This window comes from Falco punctatus, assembly GCF_963210335.1.
Source record: "Falco punctatus genome assembly, chromosome: 4".
Lineage (NCBI taxonomy): Eukaryota > Metazoa > Chordata > Aves > Falconiformes > Falconidae > Falco > Falco punctatus.
This window is the reverse complement of record NC_137583.1, coordinates 101,426,622-101,447,546: the sequence shown is the minus strand read 5'-3', so window position 1 is coordinate 101,447,546 and position 20,925 is coordinate 101,426,622. Positions and strand designations below refer to the sequence as shown.

The 20,925-nt window shown below is 38.1% G+C and overlaps 1 protein-coding gene across 1 annotated transcript in view; it reads right to left on the bottom strand.

Moving 5' to 3' along the window:
* Window positions 1–3,792: 3,792 nt before the first annotated feature.
* DYNC1LI1 (dynein cytoplasmic 1 light intermediate chain 1) overlaps window positions 3,793–20,925 on the bottom strand; it is a 28,269-nt gene continuing 11,136 nt past the window's right edge. The window contains exons 3-13 of the mRNA XM_080387255.1: window positions 19,519–19,635; window positions 17,723–17,953; window positions 14,243–14,412; window positions 12,969–13,062; window positions 11,199–11,334; window positions 10,702–10,813; window positions 9,244–9,303; window positions 9,074–9,118; window positions 8,011–8,131; window positions 7,680–7,838; window positions 3,793–5,493 (exon numbers count right to left, since the gene is read on the bottom strand). Coding sequence (XP_080243381.1) covers window positions 5,381–5,493; window positions 7,680–7,838; window positions 8,011–8,131; window positions 9,074–9,118; window positions 9,244–9,303; window positions 10,702–10,813; window positions 11,199–11,334; window positions 12,969–13,062; window positions 14,243–14,412; window positions 17,723–17,953; window positions 19,519–19,635 — 1,358 coding nt within the window. The 3' untranslated portion in view covers window positions 3,793–5,380. The remainder of the gene's footprint in view (window positions 5,494–7,679; window positions 7,839–8,010; window positions 8,132–9,073; window positions 9,119–9,243; window positions 9,304–10,701; window positions 10,814–11,198; window positions 11,335–12,968; window positions 13,063–14,242; window positions 14,413–17,722; window positions 17,954–19,518; window positions 19,636–20,925) is intronic.

The following is a 20,925-nucleotide window of genomic DNA, read 5'->3' as shown; positions in this document are numbered from 1 at the left end:
AGTGGTCTGTATTAACGGAGGCAGAAGCAATCATCAGTTCAAGGTGTTTGGTAGCATCTAAGGCTATTTCGTAGTTGTCCCCTTTTTAATCTTCACTGACGTCTTAATGCAGCATTGCTAGATTATGAACACAGATGTTAGTGCTAAAGACAACTGTCTTGAGGAGAGGTTGCTCTTCAAGGTGTCACAGAAACACAAGACAAGCCTACAAAACATAAAATGTATGGCAGCCTTTTTCTAGTTACTGCTGTCTTCGAGAGGTTGTTTTCTCCTGTTCAGGCCTTCTCCAGGAAATACATATCAATGATGTGTGAATTATAAAGGCTAGCTTGCCATTTAAAGCGTAACTTATTTGGGCCACTTTATTTACTTATTTATAAAGAGGTGCAGGAAAAGCAAACCAACAATAATGCTACTGTAACGGTAAGATCTTGTGACGGAGAAGGAATGAAAACTGGGCAACAGCACAGGACCTAATAGCTTAAAGATACATCAAACATTGTGTTGAAACATAGAAATGCTGCTACTCACACAAGCTGCAGGTGTTCTTCACCCTTCTGATCAGCACTGCCTTTCAGGTATAGTATCTCTCCTTTGAAGAAGGAATGCAAATCAGAACAATAGTTACAATAAATAACAACCCTGTTTAACGCAAATAACTGTCATTAGCTGACTGTGATGTAATGGAAATCCCATTCCAGATGCACATCTATTCATTTCCTTCTGTTTATGTGCGATGCTTAACAAAGTTTTCCAAAGGGAGAAGCCTTTCTTCGCCCTTCCACGGCCTCTGCTGGAATGATGGGACCAGAGCTAAAGGCAGGACATGGTGGCAGAGAAGCAGCCCTGGAGTTAGATTGTGAGCTGCCGGTAACATCTCCAGCCAGCCAGGCAGAGTGGGAGAGTGGTGGAAGCAAATTAGTGATGAGTGACCTAGTTTTCTCCCTCATTACATCTTCTCCAAAGATACCCACCATAGTGACCAAAAAGCAATACCAATGAAGTTGAGAAAGCCCCCTCATTAGAAGAGATTACAGTGTACACAGTGTTGCTGTACGACAGCTACCACTCCTTGCCGACGTTGAAATAATTTATGAAAAAGTGTGACTGAAGCTCCTTGAAGCAGTCGAGTAAATGCAGCCACTGGAATAAGGTGGATACAGGCCAGGGCTGCATTACTGTTTTCATAAAGTGATGCCCTGGTGGCTCTTTGACACTACAGTATGATGCTAAAGCCCAAGTCCCTCATGCTCACAATCAGCAGTAGGGCTCCACTGACCTCACGAATGGATATTCTCCTTTTTCCATGTTCCTAAATGCCATTGTGGGTTTGGGTTTTTTTTTTGCTTTTCTTCTCAGAGGGCAAAGGAGAAGGAAGTAGAAGAATGAGAAAGCAGCTTAAAAGCCCAAACCGGTGAAGGAGCTGGACTCAAGTTTCATTCGAAGGGTGGTGAGGTTTAGTGCTGCTACACAATTCAGGAAGCTCCACCGAAGCTGGCCAGTCAGAAGCACAGCTCTCCCCCTGGTCTCTGTTCTGGTGTTCCTGGGGAAAATCTCAACAGCTTTTGTTCACAACTCTAGTCCCATGTGATACATGGAGTAAATACAGGATGACTAGCTAGCAAATGGAACGTTCCAAGTACTGCGACAAAAAGCTCAAAAAAAGAGACTTCAACATATTGCATCTACTGAAGCTTCTTCAGCTCTTGAGGTTCTATTTTTGGCCTCAGTATTGCAGCTGAACTTCACAAACCCCGATCACCATACTAACATGCTAGAATGTGTGATTTTTAAACAGCTGAAGATGAAGAATTAGCATGTTTAACAGTCATTTCTGCATATCCCTTATGGCACAAGAGAAAAAATCCCCGCTCAACTCTCCACATTTCCCTAATGCAGGGTTAAGCCAACTCTTGTCAGTGGTTTTCTGCATACACCTGCATGGCACAGAGAAGCATAAAGCTATGAGGTATTCAATAGGCAATGGTTCTGCAGTTGTCCTGCTGCAAATTAAGTTTGCCCTGCAAAAAGACGCTGCAGCCAAACAGACTGGTATTTGCATTTCAGACGTAGCACTAGACATTTAAGGTTAGTATAATATGGTAGTTCATACAACCTAAAAGTCACATATACATTTCAGAGATTTCCAGTTTCAGCTGAAAACTATGCACTTTCTGGAAATAAAGTGGCTATTTACTCAAAGGTTTCAAGCTTAAAATCTGCAGAACAGCTTTATTACAAACGGTATACTTAAAGAGCTAATGTAGGAACACGGTAGAGACAAGGAAGGAATTAATAAAATTCCCGTTTTGTTTGAAACAAATCAGCTCCTTGTCTACATAGAACTAGCCCTGAAAATCTAAAAGAATTTTCGTTTATTTTGTAGTGTTTTTGCAGTACTCATACCACAAAACATGAATTATTCTTTATCAAAAATCATCCCCTATAGCTCTTGTATTACCTCTTTGCTGCATCTTGTGTACTAGACTGAAACTTGTGTACCAATTGACACTAAAGTATTAAAGGCACACAAGAGCGATTAGAAGCAAAATTGAAGTTATTCATGGTGTTCTTTTAAAATTAGGGTCATCGCAAACCTAACCCATCTACAGCTTAGGGCACAAAAGCACAATAAAGGATTATGAAAAAGTATTGTTGCCAAATTAGCTTTACTGCTTTACCCAATTTATTATTTAGTTTTGGTGCCTAACTTGACGGTGAAGGAGAACAGTGAGAAGGATTTACTGGCGCTACGTTTTGTGAAAAGGGCTTTCTGTCACAGAAAGTCATTTTGCATGATAGTTCTGTGAAATCCCATGTTAATTGTCTACTCTTACCAAAGCAGTAGTCAGGGGAATTGCAACTCAAGAGGACAAAGCAACCAGCCCAGCAGTCTCAGGGGGAAACAAGAAGCCAAAGCCATGAGGTTACACCGAAACACATTCTCATGTGTTTTCCTTTCGTAGTGTAGTAATGACATCTTAAAAGTCTTTTTTTCTCCCTCCCCCCCCGCCCCCCAAACAGCATGAACAGACTGTAGATAGATAGTGACTGCAGTATTAAGAGGATCTGAACCTTGAGGGAAGCAGGCTACCCTAGTCTTACAGAATGAAAAGGTGTGGTAGGGAGACAGCTTTTTTGTAAATATTAAAAAAAAAAAAAAAAAAAAAAAAAAAAAAATCAACAAAACAGCTGTCTTAGTTTAGGGAAGAAAAATTTACTATCTTTAAATATGCAGAAGTGACAATTTGCCAACTCTGTCTTAAGTGAAATTATGAGGAGTTACCAAGGTTTTCCCCTGTCCCAGCCTACACAAAAATCAGGGCACCTAGTGCAATAGCTCTTCTAGTTTTCCAGCTATAGCAAGGGTGTTGTTCTTTGGCAGATGCTCAAGTGAACTAAATGAAAGATTACAGGAGCTCGAGTTTTCTTTCAAAAACCTGGACAGTGCCAGCTAGTTTAACATGTTGGTAGGGTGAAACTTTTGAATTTTGGGGCAGCCCATAGCACTGCAGTTGTACAAGGAAGCGTACTGGTGATTATTACAAGCAGGACCCATTCTCTCAAGCACACTTCAAATTCTGTTTCAAGAAGTTTACATACAGAATCTAGAGAATTGTTCTGATACTGATGCATGCCATGCATCCATGATTGGAAACTTAATTTTTTTTCTTCAAGACATAATTTATTCTATACAGTTGTTCATCAGCAGGCCATGCATTTCCCCATATGCCACCTTTACTGAATCGCTGCCACAAGCAAAATTTTAAGGACTCCAGTTTGAACAATTGATACATAGTTAAGAACCTCTACTGAAACTTGTCAGTCCACAATTCAATATTCAGAGTAAATTTTAACAAGTATGCTTAACTTTAGAGAGTTCAATGCACAAAACCCCATACGTTATTCTTAAGTAAATTTAAGTATTTTGAAAACACAGAGGTAATTCACTAGAACTCCTACAGAATGCAGGAGGTGGAGGAGACCAGTACCACCATGTTCAAAATGAAGATTTACCTTCTCCTCTTCAGTGTTTCAGAAGTCTTCTAAATAATCAGAGAAATTAACCTAAGATTTGTTGATTTAAGAAACCAGATAATCTGAACTCAAAGTTGTCTCTTGGCAATCATTTGATCAGGGTATGCTTTTTACACTTCCTATTGTGTGACTATCAGTAGAAACCAACCACAAACTTCACACAGCACAGTAAAGTGATGCTCAACATTTGTGTACTGAAAGCTCAAGTAAAGTCCCAACCTGAGTTAGCTACTTCTTAAACAACATACTGGAGTCAGCAGCAGGATCCTTAGTGTTAACCAGTGTGCTTTTAAAACACATTACAGCAGAAACCACCCAAGTCAGATAAGCTAGTTTTACTCCTAGGAACAAACACTGCAGACTTACCCCCTTCCTTTCAGAAACAATGCTTTAAGGAAGTTTAAGTCTCTACCAGCGATATTATTCACCGAGAAGTAAAATATAAAAACATGTTTTAAAACTTTTACACCACATCCTTAGATTTAACTGTAAACAAACAAGAACACCATGGCTTCAGTGAAAGTTATTTAAATTTGAATGCAGAGAATACTTTATTAACTGATTAGTTTTGATGACCAATTTTAAACTATAACTAACGTGGGAAACAGTGGGGGGCATTAAGGCTGAGCCATATATATATATAGACAAATCTGGATACTGATAATCTGTACATTTAACCTCTGCTTTTTCTTTATACATCTTTTATTCAGTGTCTGAAATTAATCAGAGAGAAAACCAAAAAACTGGCAACTAATTGAGTCTTTACTAGAATGAATTTTTGCATGGGTTTTTGAATGCAGTCTAAATCTCAGTGGAGATCAAACAGATTTTTTTAATCATGCTCCAAATCAAGTGTTCAAGTATAATTGAGAGTTTGTTGTTGTTGTTGTTACAGCTTTGTGCTGTATTTTCTCTTCCAAAACCTAGCGCTTGTTCTCTCCTGTAGAGGTTAATCTATTTAAGGTGGTATTAAACTTGCTTAATGGTTGGGAAATCAATATAAATGAAGTGCCTGTGGTGTGTATCAGTTTTCCTGCTCTAAGCAACCCCTATCACTTAAGTGGACATATTTGCAATTTTGCAGGATTACACTGCAAAACCCAGAAAAAAAAAATATTACTCTACTATTCTTGCACTGTGAACAGTGCTCCTACATGATGTGATAACTGTTTTCCATCTGTACAGCTCCCTTTTGTAAAGTTGGGCAACACATATGAAAGAAAGAGACATCAACTGTGTTCTGAAAGATATTTCAGTTCTTTAGTTCCAGTCACTGAAGGAAGAGGCAGAGGCAAGTTTGAATTATCCCAGAAAACTGAACAATTGGTTTTATTTGGTGTCTTCAAGATGCTTCACCTTCTGTGGGAGATGTAGGTGTTGTAGGAGAGACCATTTCAGGTTTTCGTGAAATTCTGTCCAATTCTGCCTGAACATCTGTTAAAACTGGCTTCTGACCTGCAAAGTAAATGTGTATCATTCAGTCATGTTTATGAAACATTTTGGGAAAGCCTATAGTATATTTACTTCTCAAATCAGACAAATCCTGAAAACTGTTACTGTACCCTTTGGGTGCAGAGTGAAGGCATAAGGCCAAAACTCAAAAGAAACAGAAAGGAAACAGTAGACAGAAAGTCATATCCTTCTATATTCCTGATTTCTCAAAGAAGCTTCCATAATTACGTATTAATTGTCAGCATATGAAGAGCTAAAGTATAAAATACAAAAAAGTCTATTATAGCTAGCAATTATGAATACTTTACACAATTTTCTACATCATATGTATTTTAAAGAATTCTGAATGTAAATCAGCGGTTTCACACAAACCAATGAAATCAGTTTTACATACTTGGTTAGCACAAACCTGACTCCACTGCTCATGGATGCACAGACCTGCAGATGGCAAATGCCTTTCTTTCCTCACGCGCTTACCTTCTCCCTGACTTAGAATGGCACAAACATTTGTGCAGTCACACTCAGACCTGATCCAAGTTTAATTCACACCATTCTTCCCCCTAGCATTCTACTCCTAACTCTTACTCCCCTGTCTATGTTTCTGTCCTGCCATGTTCTATCACAAGAATGGAGGAGACAATATGGGAAAAGGCAGTGCAGAATATTAGTCTAAAGCCATGACAAGCATGCATATTATCTCAGATTGTAAAGGAAAATGCTGACACACGTGTTCTATTAGCAGTGCCCCAGCATCCCTTCTGAAAATGCAAATTAACAGGAACTATCCACAAAGCTAATTTTTGTCAGATGTACTATGATGCTCTTCAAATAATTTAACAAAAGCTAATACTGTATCAGAATCAAAGCAGCTAATATTCCAACTAATAAGCAGAGGCATTTCCCATAGCTGCTGAGAGGAAAAGTAATTCTCAAATCCCAAACTACCATTTTATCCAATTTTCCAATTTGAAGAGTGCCATAAATAACCCTATACACAAGACAGCAAATACTGAGGAAGCTGAAGGGACCACATCTAAGCCAAACTTATTTGTTTTTATGGTAATTTCTTGAAAACCTTTGCAATGTTGAACTGGCTACACCCTAACCCTTCATCTGTTGTATATTAGGAAATTTCTGAGAACATTTTTGCTCCTTAGTAGTTTAATCCTTGAAGTTTCTGCCACAGCCCCGGACACAACACTTTCCTGCCTGGCATCACCCAAACCCACTGCTGGCCAGTCCCCACAGGATTTTTCAGTGGGTGCTCTCTGCACCTCGTATCGCGTCAGCGGCATTCATTGGAACAGTCTCCATACGCCGTCCAAACCAGCACTGCTGACTCTGCCTGCAGCAGATTAGAAAGTACTTGTAAACTTTGCCCAGCCAGCTGAGCTCTGCATGTACAAAAGGGAAGTGCACACATGTAAAAAGGTTTTCAGGGTCAGTCTACACAAAACGTTAGTGGGATGTGTTTTCTTTTCTCTTACTACATACAAGTAAACGCTCATGTCCAGTACTAATGAAACACCAGCATTCTCACCTAAGCGCAGCATTACTAACCTCTGGGGAAGTGAGGAGGGAAGATGTCTGTATAGGTATGTTCTTAAATAATACAGAAACATGTTAATCTGAAATAGCAAGAAGCACCAGAGTAGTTTTGTGTCTAGCTTTAGAGCAGTCTCTATTAGACATTTTTATATTAATACTAATTATTAATCACATCATTAAAAAAGCTATCAGCAGAAAATACGTAAGTATTTTTATAGGCAACATAACTCCATCAAAGCCTTTATCACAGAGCGACATCACTAGCAAAAGATAACATTATTTTAACACCGACTGTATTGTTAAAAAAATATCAAGTTGAAATCCAGTCCCAATATATCTGAACAATATTAGAAGTGGCTTATAGCATAAGCCATTTTATTTGGATGGTGGGGAACAAAGGAAAAAAAGACGACCTCATGTGGACACAATTCATGCTTAAACGACTACATGAGAAGCTTTCCTTTGATCCTTTGAGAACCATTAAAAAGGCAATACTCGACTGCTGTCAAAACAAAAGCAAAAACCATACCCAGTAAAACATTCGGTTAAATATAGTAGTGTTCATACATCTGATAAACTATACTAAGAATGATCCACAACTTTCAATTTAGATTGAGTTGATCCTTTATCATTAATCATACCTGACTTTTTTGCTGATGATGGCAGGTTGCTGCCAGCACCTCCAGTGCCGCCTCCTCCTGGACTGCCACCAACACCACCAGGACCACCAGGGGAACCAGTTTTCTTGCTCAGGAGACTATTGAAGAAGTTAGCCAGGACTCCTTCGCTAGTAGCTCCAGCTACAAGGGGAGGGAGGAAAAAAAAAACCACAACACAAAATCAAAACAAAACAGATTTTCTAAGTAAATACTGATTTAGTGTGCTAATCAGTCTAAATAAGCACATTAAAGAAAGAGGCAAAGCAGCTACTTTACTTCCCCAACTGCATTTGCGCCCTCACAGAAAAGGTACCTTTCATATTGGGATCAATTTTTTTTGACCCAGTAGGGATAGGTGTAACACTGGCAACGTTTGATGTTACGGATCTATTTGGTGTTCTAGGAGATCCACCGGGAACTCTTGGAGAAGCATCCTATTAAAAAAAAAAAAAAAAAAAAAAGGAAAGCTGAACTGGTCAATCTTCCACAAAATTGAATCATGCAATATAAGATCACTGCTCCTATTTTTTTTTTTTTTTTTTTTTGTAATATAACGTACTATCCTATGCAACTGAAATGACACAGGATTAGATTTTGCTGATTGTGTACCAGTTTTTTCACGCTCGTGTAAAATTCTTAAAAATATCAACTCTGGTGCAACTAAAGCACTTGTGAAGCTTTTTATTTTATCCCCATGAGAAACCTGAAAATCCATCTGTTACTCCGTACCGCCTGACTGTAGTGAAAACTGTACTGATTAGATCATAGAGGAACTACACTGAATTTCTTGGGAAGACCACACATACCACCAACACCGTGAAAAGGACTAAACACAGCTCAGGAGAAAAAAAAAAGTATTCATTACTCCAAGGATAACAAGTAGTGTTTGCAGTTCATCTAAAGAGGTAAAGCTATCTTTAAAAGATCACATGCTCCCCATTAAATTTGTGTTATTTTTAGTTATTTTTATTTTAAACGTAGATCATCGTTTTCATTTGACCTTAATTTTATGCCAGTCTTAACATTCCTAGAGAGATAGTGCCAAATTTAGAATATAAAGCTTAAAGGCAATTCAGCCAACATAGTTTACTCCCTGGTGCACTCTTGGGACAGAAAGGAGAGCCAATTAACTACTTAGATGCATTCTAACATATGAAAAGTAAAAGGCATGACATTTAGCCCTTGCCATCAATACAAGTTGTCACAATTAGCTGTGAAGTGTCACAATTTTAGAGCAGTATACAATGTAGACTGTAAATTTACGTAGTTTTTAAAAAATAGATCAAAGAGTATTCAATAGCGCAATTAAGCGACCCTCTAAAGACATGAAAGTGAGTAATTTTCATGTAATGATATTTAAAATTTTTATTACTAACCACTGGCCTTCCTGCAGCAGTAGGTGGTTGTTTCGCCAACTGTGACTGCAAAAAACAAACAAATCCATATACTGTTAGATATTGCAGTGATCAAGAACACAAACCCAAATTTGTATTGAGAATGTTGTTAAATGAAACACAGGCTGTTTGTTTCATAGACAAAAAGTTACCTGCTGCTTCATAAGAAACACTTGGTCATCTTCTGCTACAATTTCTTTTTCGTGAACAAACTGCAATACAAAAACATTACCATCATTTTGACTAAAAGTCAGTCAAATACCTTGGTGAGTATGACCAAGGTATTCAGTAATGCAATAAATGTGTAAAATGCCATGTTGACTGCAGACCACATTTTCTATATTTAAAACTGCTACCTCACGATTCCATTTAAGCTAAGTTAATGATACTTCTATTTCACTTCTAATTATCTCCTTTGACCTGGCAGGCATAAGTCTTTAGATGTACTTGTAGAAAGACTCATTAAAAAGTTCATTAAAGTGTTCCGTAAAAGAGGAATGAAGTAAACTGTTACAAGGCACACTCAGGGGTCTCAGGATCAGTAAGAAACATTCACAGATGCACACGCTCTGCAGCATGTTCACGTCTCTAATAACTTAGAAGCCTCACATGGCTATTATTTTTATAAATAACTATAGGAAAAGTAAGTCTTCAACTGCATTGCATTAGACTGGTATAGGAACTGGACAAAGACATCTTGGATCCCAGTTCTGTGTATCAGACCACAGGCACTCTCCCTCCAAATAAGCTCACCACAAGAACTTTGCCAGAACAAGCATGGTAAATATCAAAGTTTGTAATCCAGGCCTGAAGTTTGAAAGCATGCAAAAAAACCTGTCAGATTTTCCTTGGACACTTAAAACACACTACTAAGTATGTCTTGATTTTTCCCCCTAAAGATTGAAGAAAGGATATAGTACTAGTTTTATCAGCTAAAATGAGTCACACTTTGAAATATAATCAGTCTCAAATTCTTAGCTTTGTTAAAAAAAGCTATAGAAATATTTGTCTCCAATAACTTCAGTACACATGGGGTCCGCTGCTACTATTTTGTTCAACAACCTCACATGTTTTCATGTAGTTTTCTCAAAGCCTTTTGTTAAATAGTATGAGAGAGAAAATATACTGAATATATGCAGAATCCATTTTCACTTTAATTTTTTTCTTCTACACTGCCTCAAGCTTTGTTATTTTAAATACTCCAAGAGAAACAGAAACCATTATGAAATTATGAGCAACAGAGCAAAATGGAGTGTTCTTAAAATACTAACTCAACCTGACCAACAGTTACACGACACTTACGAGTTTTTAATATATATTTGGTAATGAAAGCAAAACAGGTATATTTGTAGTCTTGAACAATGCAACAGTGGCAGAAAGAAAAACAGCGTATGCTGGAGAAGAGCTATACAGAATGGAAATACATAATGATATTTTGCTAACTAAAGCACTTCAAACACAAAATTAAAAGATAAAATAAGAAAAAACTCCACATGGTTTATCACACTCATGATAAACTAGAATCAAAGTCTCAAAGAAAGAGAAACAGTCAAAAAACTGACAGGTGAATAAACAGATATGAAGTTGAATGTCAGACCATCTCAATTTACCTTTCTGACTGGTGGTTTTGTTATGATATCTTCAAAATTGTCTTCTGCTTTTAGTGTCTGAAAGTTCTCGTGCAATATTCCTATCTTCTTGTCATTATCCCAACCTGCAGGACTAGATGAAGGATTATTTGGCTTTAAATTCTATTGTTACATCAGGTTATTCTTGTATGCAAGCCTGAACTGTACAGACCTGAAAGCCAGGAAAGTATTCATAGCTCCCATTCTCCTGTGCAAGCCAGTTATTGATTAGTACAACTAGTTAAGAGACTGGTTCATTGAATCACCATAACAGAAGAGCAAAATCTCTGGGTTTAACACTTTTCTTTGGGGCAGCGAGCATTTATGATCTCAATCTACTGGCATTCACCAAAGTCCAACTCATAAGAATGTTAAATGGGACTTGAAAAAGCATAAACAAAAAAGCTCTGAATGCTGTCTTACAGTCTGGCACAAACACAGTTTGTAGTCATATACACATAATAATGCAGATAACTTACATAAATACTGCGTCTTTTTCCACAACAACAGCTGGAACATTGAAAGGAAATCCATACAACTTCTGGACTATATATTTATACACTAAATCAATGTTTTTGTTCTCCTTTACGGAAGTGTAAATAAGTGCTGCACCATCTGAATAAACTTGTTAAAGAAAACTCAGTTTAGTGGCTAGTAAGAGATACCCAAGTAACCTTTAAACTAACAGAAAGGGGTCAACTACTTCGTAGAATTTAGAGGGGGAATACAAACAGGTCAAATGACGGCCAACACTTATTTTTCACATAATCTATTTAGTAATTTAAATCTTACTTTCTTCATTCCTTTTATGCCAGCTCAGCTACTGCTTTTAGAGAAAGTACAGGCTCTTCTCATTTTCAAAGCTCACAATACCAGCAGTTTCACTATGATGCCTTAAACTGCCTTCTGCTTTTAGCGAACAAAAGTTTTCATGCCACATCCTTGTATCTTGTCATTATCCCATCCTGCGACACAGACACTACAGCATTAACACTAGTAGCTTCTAAAATGCCAAGATCTTCTGCTTCCCCATCTGGGTTTTTAAATTAGGGGAGCAAGTTCTTACATTATACAGTGCCTGCTTTTGACCAAAATGAAGGCAAATGAGTTGTGCTATGTATCAGTTACTAAAAGACCAAGGGAGCGCACAGTATTTCAGCATGGTTCAGTATCCAATTAAAGCAGCTTACACACAGAATTAATAAAGCAACCAGGGAAGTTTTGAGTAATTTTTACTTTGGGATTATAAAAATGCCAACCCCCTAGTTTACTTCTACATGCATACAATTCAAAATTCTAGAGGAAAGTTATATAATGGGGTCCCAGTCCCATGCTGTGAAGTTTAGAATAGAATTCCAAGTCATATATGGCATATACAATCACAGAGACTAATTCCTACTAGTATTTTGTATTGTTCCTCCATCCGCAAGACTTACTACAATTGCCCATAACTCCATTTTGAAAAATTGGAAGCCCTTTGAAGGAAGTGCTATCTTGGTACTCAACTATGGTCTCAGGTTCTTGAATTCATTCTTTTCATCTGTTAATTGTGGTCCCTCCAATAGCATTTAAACTTCCCTTTACCACAGCACAAGCTATGATGACACAACATAGGTACACTGCTGGCCTTTAAATCTAGATCTCAGCACATCTAGCTGACTAAACAGTATTTTATATGCTTCTTTTTAAAAAAGTTAAGTTTAAAAATAGTAATAGTGCAGCAACAGCTTGTGTGCATTGTCTCTGTACCAACACAGGAGAAGCCAGTGGATCTTGCCTACAGCAATTCATACTTCTTTCCTTCCCTCATCACCTCATCCTGTGGAATTACTGAACACTGAAGAGACTGCATATTTGGGTGAAAAAGAATAACATGCGTTTACATGTATCTGAAGCAAGATCATACTTTAAATGAATTATCTTGTTATTTTAAGGAGCTTGCCAGCTAAGATGTGCTAATATGCAAACTGACCCCTATATATGGAAATGAAGGCAAGTAAAGAAATTCATAGTAAGGGGATATACTAGACTCTTGCAGCTCCGTAAAACAAAAGAAAAAAAAAACCAAGAAAAAAACCAGACAAGTTTAATTCAGCATTGCCTGTAGGGGTAGCTGAAGCAGACTGCCAGTTACAGTAAAGGAGATGCATCCTACTTCAGCACAGATGCAAATATTCTTCTAAGCTTATCATAATTCACGCAAAGATTTAATTGTATCATTATCATCTTTATGACACGTTAAAGGATATATTGTAAGCAGAACCGTCTGATATGTGACTGAATGAAGTCAAAGTGTTCATCTCTGTAGTCATGCTCTTTTTCCAGAACGCTGATGGCATCACACTGTCAAAATAAACACAAAATTAATATACTGCTTTCACGTATGTGTTGAAATAGCAGTGCTGCTACACATCCAGTTCACAACTGGGCAACAGGGATGGAGTAGGGTGGGTGGGACAGAAAAAAAACCAAAAAGGCTGCTAAGATAGTTTAGAAGCATAATTGCTATGTATGGAATCATAGAATATACCGTGGTCAGCACTAACTTGGAGTTAAAGCGATTGCCATTTTTCACTCATTCCCCCCCGCCAGTGCAGTAATTCAGTCTCTATTGAAGACTGACCCACTGAATGACACCACCATTTTCTACCCCTTTTTTTTTTTTGTTTTGGGTTGGGGTTTTTTTTGTTTACACACTGTGATATTACAAGACACTGTTTTTTGTCCAGTTACTAACTAGCCCTTTACAAATGGAGGCAAAAGCAAGAAATGTGGAAGCAGAAAAAAAGGGGGAAGGGGAAGAGGGAGGGAGAAGAATAACAGAGACCTAGCAGACGAGAAAAAAAGGTGCTTTTCAAATAAGAGGGTTAGCCTTCCAGTGAAGGAACAGCATACGCATCAGGTTTAGTCTTTCACTGTAGGCTAGCAGAGGCTGCAGATGCAGTATGCTAAACGCCAGTGAGAACTGAAGAGCCCGGGGGGGGGGGGAGGGGGGAGTCAAAACCAAAAAAACAGCCACAAGAGAACCACATCGTTTTTTCTTTAGACTAGGAATATGGCTACATACCCACAGAAACCAAAACAGATCACAAACACCCTAAGAACTGAGGAAAATTAATAGAACAGCACTTTTCTAACTAGAACCCTTAAATATATTTATCTTCAGAAGAAATACCAGCTATAATAAAAAACCATGCTAAAACACTAGTCGCAGAATAAGGACGACTGTGGAGATCAAGGGAATTCTAGCTGCTTACTGACTAGCTCACTTTTATGAGCTAAACCAGGTCTAAGGTTTTCCTCAATTCCTTGAAAACTGATAGAACTAAAGGAAAAACTAACCCCATAATAACGTGCAGTGAGGGCTTCCAGAAGATAACCAACTTTGACATTAAACATTTTAAAAGAATTCTTATTCAAGGTATTCAGAATGACTTAATAACCATGTGCTTCCCACCCCAAATCCACAATTGACAGAGTTGCTTAAATAAAATATGCAAAAAACCTAAAATGTGAAACAAACCTTTGTACAAACTACTACTACTGGAATGCCTAAGTTACATGTTAGTGTATCTGCACCCAGGGGTAAAATCACACTGTCATCTTTGTCTTCCTGTAATGAAGTATTTCTTCTCTGTGGAGAAGCTGGGAAATCCTCGCCTGGTTCTATATACTCCTGGAAGTCTCTTACCACTGAAAGTAAAAAAAGTTATAAGATCAGCTACTTCATTATTTCAACAATGATTTCCACTGTCATTGATCTCTACCACTGTTGATTATATAGTACTTCTGCTTCTTTATGTTGAAAAAAATTCAGCATACACAGTTAAGCGCTGACTACTTGTTTGCTTTACAGACCACAAGAGAGAACTAGTGAGTCTGAGACCCGCTTGATCAGCCGCTGCAAGGACATGCCCAGATAAAACTGTCCATAAGGACAACATAAAACCAGTTTTATTTTCTCACCGTGGAACCATGGGCAGTTGCTATTAACTATTATTGCTCAGTATGTTTCCTAAAGGACATAAGTTTCCTTGCATTCTTCTTGGCAAAATTAGTGGAACAGTTTGTTAGAACAGAATTAAGCCTTATACACATTGCTTAGCTGCTACCATATAACAAGATTTACCTAAGAACCCTTTGCCCACACTTCTCTCTGTACGGTGCATCTACAGTAGTAATAAACAAAAACAATAGACTACAGAAACATTAGCTATTAACTAGCTTTATAATTAGTTTATAGCATATTAAATATTTGGTATGCTTTTACAATAGATCAGATAACTACTTTAAGATTTAGCAAGGAGGGTAAGTCAGAATCTAACAAGAATTAGAAAAAAGATAAAGTTATACTTGTGAGTCTCGTCAGGTTCCGATGCATACACCCAAGCCTCTAATTACACAGTCACTACTCATAAGTCAGGGATGCGATATTAGGGATAAAATGTCTGTACCTTTCACATCACACAGCAGAACAGGATTCTACCAAACCCCACCACTGATGACTTTTCCATGAATAGCACATTCTGATTCAGCCAAAAAAAATAATCAACCAGCAAAAATTCAGCTGCATCACACACACTTGCCACTAACTACTCCAGTACCTTCTCACTGCTTTGTCCTGATTTATGTTGATCCACCACTACCTTCACTAAACTGACTGAAGAAAATACTTAGAAAACCATTAGTTTAATTAAAAGAGCAAGACTTATTTCAACACTCTAGAGACAAAAAAAAAAAAAAAAAAAAAAAAAAGGTATTAGGCCAAGTTTATTCAACTTTTCTACAGATCCAGGAGTTCACAGTAACAAGCAGCACATGCACAGATTATCATCTCTACTTGAACAGTCAACTTGGGCTCTTACTCAGGGAATGCTGCTACTTCAGTCTGGTCTAAGAGCTTCCAAGAGCCTCCCAAACTGACTGTGTTTTAAACCCAGAGGTTTCCCCAAGATATGCCAGCCACTCAAGGGAGTCTTTCCTTCACAGCATCCTGTCTGTTCTGGGATAACTGGATGCTAAAATAAAAATCATACTACTTCAGTACTAGAAGTCTGCAATGGATTCCTAGAATTCCCATGTATGATCACTACATACTAAACTTTATACAAGTACAGCAAACAATAAAAAGAAGGACTGATGTAGTATATCACAGCTCAAATACAATCTCAGGTGTCCCTTAGAGACATAATTAAAGTGACCAGGCCACAAGGCCTCATTAGACACAGATGAATTCAGTAACAGAAGAGCTATTCCAACCCTTCACACACAGCTGCTACGTCCCCCAATGCCTCCAGTTTTAGTCCTCACAGGGTCCATCTTTGAGCGGTTATGTTGCTAAAACTGGAAGACAAACACAGCAGCACACCTCCAGAGAACTACACATGCAAACCCTCAAGAGATTTCAGTCCTGTTAGCAAGTTAAATCAGCTCACAGGAGCCTCTCAGGAACACTGAGCCTGCCACAAGAATAAAGTAGGACCATGTAGCCAGGAGTCTGGCAAGCAAGATTCCTCGCTCCTCCTTTTGGCAGCATCAAGCTGCTGCCTGCCTAGCAATTCATGTGGCCACATCACAGGAGGTTCAAAACAAAACCAGCTTCCAGTCATGTCTGAACTGTGTCCAGGGCTTCTGTTATACCCAACATGCAGACCACCAATATCTGTAAGAATTGGACAAGATAAAAGAATATGAGAGCAGACAAGGCTTTTAATAAGTAGCTTTTTTTGACTCAATCACTTGAATTTTCTGGATTTTGTAGAGTTTTCCTGTTCTGTTCACTTAGTCAATGAAGAGGCAAAACCATGAGCTACACATTCTTGATATCAGAGATACTACATCCTTAATACTTTCACCCAGTAAAATCTTAAACACACACCAACAGTTTCAGCTTAATACACACGTACTAACACTACTCCCCTAAACCAAAACCAAACCAAAAAACAGATCCAAAAGAGCTGAGCTCCTCCCTCCTAAACAAGTTCTTGCTATGGAACACGGGATTCTCAAGGATGATGCTTCCTTCAGAAGAACCCCTCTCAAAAGAATAAACAAAACAACCAACACCCCTCCCCACAGAGTACCTACAACTGTCACCTTATGGGATACTTCACCACAACACAGCTACAACCCGCATTTCTGAAAAAGCTATTCAGCAGTCTGGCAGTTGTTGGTTGCTTAAGAATGCAACAGTTCCAGAGAGCAACTTCAGACTTGGAAACAAAGTTTAATCATGCTATTTGACATTACCACACAGTTTTCTCAAATGCTCTTCCTTGTAGTAATTCACTGAGAAATGAATGGGAAGGACTCATGTTCTAGTATCCCAAAGGAAATACAATGGTTGCCCAAAAGTAATCGGGAGCTATAACGTTAGTGAGTTCAGTCAGATCGCTTAAGGAATCCTGCAAAATCTTTGTGTTCTGCATGTTTAAAACTGAAAGGACAAGACACTGACGGAGCTGTATCATATCCATACCAAACAAACATATAGCTGCATTAGTGTCAATAATAATTATGATAAAGCTCTTCAACTAGAAAGAGCCCAGACATTACCATGCTGTCATGAATCCTCTCAACATTTAACACTTTTGGTAGGCAGGGAACAGGCTACAGACTCTCTAGACTGACTAATTACAGGAACAGTTAAGCTGATGCAGTGACTTGCCTTTAAAATAAATAAAATAAGAAACTGAAAGCTAAGAAGTTTTATTGCTTGGACGATCTTATCTATAAAAATCTGCAAGAAGCAAGACTGTAAATTCAGCTGTGTTCATTCTGGTATTTTTTTTTCCTAAATTAAGGTATTTCTGTTAGAAAGAAACACAAGTTTTGTTCATACAGCTACTTGAGACTTATCTGAAGCTTGACTTACTTGATAACTCCTAGTTTTAAGTAACATATCCAAAGAATGAAAAAGACCGCAATGGTGAGATCAAATGGTGCAGGAAGCATTACGCGTATTTGGTTTAAATGGATTCCTACGCATTTGTGGAATACTCACACTTTTGCTCCATTTCTTTCATTTCTTCAGGAGGTATTTTTAACTTGTCAATATGTTCTCTTACAACACTTGCCCATTTTTGTAAAGAATCCAGTGCAGTCCAAGGCCTAGACATGTCTACTACCAACATAATTAGAGTGTCCTTTAGAGAGCTTGCCTCCATTGCAAATTTAAGAAGACCTTTGTGATAGAGATCACCATCCAAAATCCATACATTACATCTTGTTTGGTCTACAAAAAAAGGAAAAACATTTTATGAGACTTACTTGTAAAAGTTCACTACATAACTGCTATTAAATCTTCTTCAGACATGTAAAATACAAGGCAGAAAGCAGATGACATATTTTAACACTCAATCGTACATAACACAGCAACTGCAGCTCGAGGAGACAAGCCCCTCCTCTTCCAAACCCTGATGTTTAATGGCTGACAACTAAAGATCTGAAATACATTATCTGAAAGTGAGAATCCAGAGAGAGCATTCAACACTTCCAAAACTGACGTTCACAATTTTAGAGAGGGAAAATGTTTTCTTCAAGATGCAACTTAGAAAGAGGGAATTAGGTGAATTCAGCCATCCCTTCTCAGCCTTTGGGTTCAAGGCTTAGCTCTCAAGGACTGCCACCTCCCCTTCCAAACGCTGATGTGATATGCCTGTAACTCTTAAAGCCCAGAATGTACCTTGGCCCTTCAGAAAGCTGGAGCAGAACTGCAAGTTTTTAATGACTTGGGTGGACTTAATCGACAAGAAAGTTATTCTTCAGATTTGCAAAGGGGCAATCACCATACAAACAGACCATGCCACTGTTTTTTTCCCCAAAAAACACCATAATCCAATATTCAGAGGCACTTCCGCAGTAAATGAAGAGCTGTTGATGCAAAATTAGATAGCTTAATATAAATTACATTTTGCATTCCAGTAAGTTTTTATTACTTGTTACAGAAGTTCTGAGGAAAACATTTAGATCAAACTATCAATCCTCTTAACCCTGGTCAAGTCATCTTTGAGGCCAACAGCCATACATGGAAGTCAGGAAAGCAGATGATTTTAGAAAAAAAAAAAAAAAGGGGGGGGGGGGGGGGGGGGCGCGGGCCAATTTCTTCTGGTTCTCCTTCTATCTGTATTTGTTTTTATAGCATAGACAAGAGTTCCCATTTTTCCCCACAGCTCCCAGTATGTCCTTATTCACACCCCACTCCCTTTAAGTGTTGCCTCTAGATAATTCATCACACCTCTATAGTGCCTGGTCATATTCCTTCCCTTGTCTCCCCATATATAAGCATCAGTTACTCATTCCATAACTGCAGGTATTTGGGGTCTGGATCTTAAAACATCTTTTTAACATTCTAGCCATAAGCCAACTCAAACCAGTTGAAACGCAGCTTCTATTTTATTTCTCCTTCCTCCAATTTTTGGGTTGTTGGTGGCGTTTTTTGTTGTTGTTTTTAAAATCTCCTTTAGTACTGTGCACATTTTCCTGCCTAGGCACCTTTTCCTCTAGGCCTGAGGAATGCACATCCGTTCAGAATGTTGCAGCTAAGACTATTTCCCTGGTCTTTTCTTTTCAGCCTTTTCTTGTGACTGGTTCTTCTCCTCCTCTGCTACTTAAGTGGTCATTCACAATACCTACTGAAGGAATTACACAGAGAAATTTTCTTATGATACAGATCACCCATGGCCTAAGATGGACTCCTGCAAATTACAAAGAAAACCATCCCACTGTCATTCCAAATATCACGCTACTGAACCACTGCTTTCAAATTGGTTTAAGGTACTATCAGAAATACAAACTTACCATCTCGATCTTCATCATGCACATTTAAATACAAATACTCCATTCCTCTTCCTTTTTTGTACTCCTCTATTCCTTGGATTTTTCCTATTAAGCTAGTTTTACCTGCTCCATCTTCACCTGGAGAGACAGAAGTTAGATACTGCTCAATCTTTTATCACAGTTACATACTAAAAAACACCTGGGGCAAGAAGGAATCCATATACTAACAGGGTGACTGACCTCATTACAGTTTTGAAATATAGGGGGCTTTACCCAACTCACCCATCTGTTCCAAGTGCATGCTTTGGCTTCAAATCTTATTTCTAATTATTGATAAATGCAACTTAGTTGAACTCTACTCAAGTATAGTTCAAGTCACAGTAAGCTCATCTTACAATCAGAAGAATAAAATTTAGAACACTCATACCAAACAGCACACAACAACAGCTGAGTAAGGCAAATCTGTTTCCTTAGTTTTTACGGTTTTGTTTCTTTGAACCTTCTCTCTATTACCTGTCTGAAGAAACCTTTGAAAGAGGTGACAAACAGTAAGCCCGCTACCTTACAGTATATATGTATTTGGGTACACACAGTGACAAGCCTGCAATCCAGATCCATGCACTCCTACTCTCTCCACTCCAAAGGGAGCTTGGATAACCAGTGAACCTTAGAGCATAAGCACAGTGTAAACACCTCAACTATTGCCAGAGACAATTCTCGAAAAAATTCTGTTTCTAGCCGTATGTCCCAGAGCTGGAAAACTGCAGTTTTTCCAGTTTGAAAGAGTAACCAAGCTGAATTTTGGCACAAAGTGGGCTTTGGCACCGATTTGGTAGTACAATAGGTACATAACAGTTAGACATTAGGAAATTCTTGGAACTCGCTTCACAGGTTATAAAATTGAGATTAAAACCAGGTTCCTAAGAAGTACCTTATCTGTTTTGCGCTAAACTTTTTTTCCCCCCGAAGTCTCTCCTACACAGAGAGAGTATAAACACTTGCTTTCAACTACATAACAAAGAGAAAAGCTCAAGGACAGTAATTTTCACTGCTAAACATAATGAAGTTTCCCTTTAAAAGGGAACTGACCGACATCTTACAGACAATATTATGGCTACATTAAAAAAACTACAGATACAACCACAGAGAAGAGCAGAAAAATCACACTTTGATAGACTGATTTTGAATTTACTCAGTATATCATTCCCGAGATTACTGCATGAAGCCTTAAATTTAGAATTCAACTTTATTCTCAGATTTCACTAATAGTCTAGAAGCTACCAGAAAGCATAAGACTGTTTACTCTAAGTAGCCCAGCGAATTTTTCTCAATGGAATGAAAAGGCTTTTTTTTAGTAAATCAAAAATAAAAGGCGGGGGGGAGGGGGAGAGAAATACAAGATCAGAACTGAAGTTTAAAGGTCTCCTT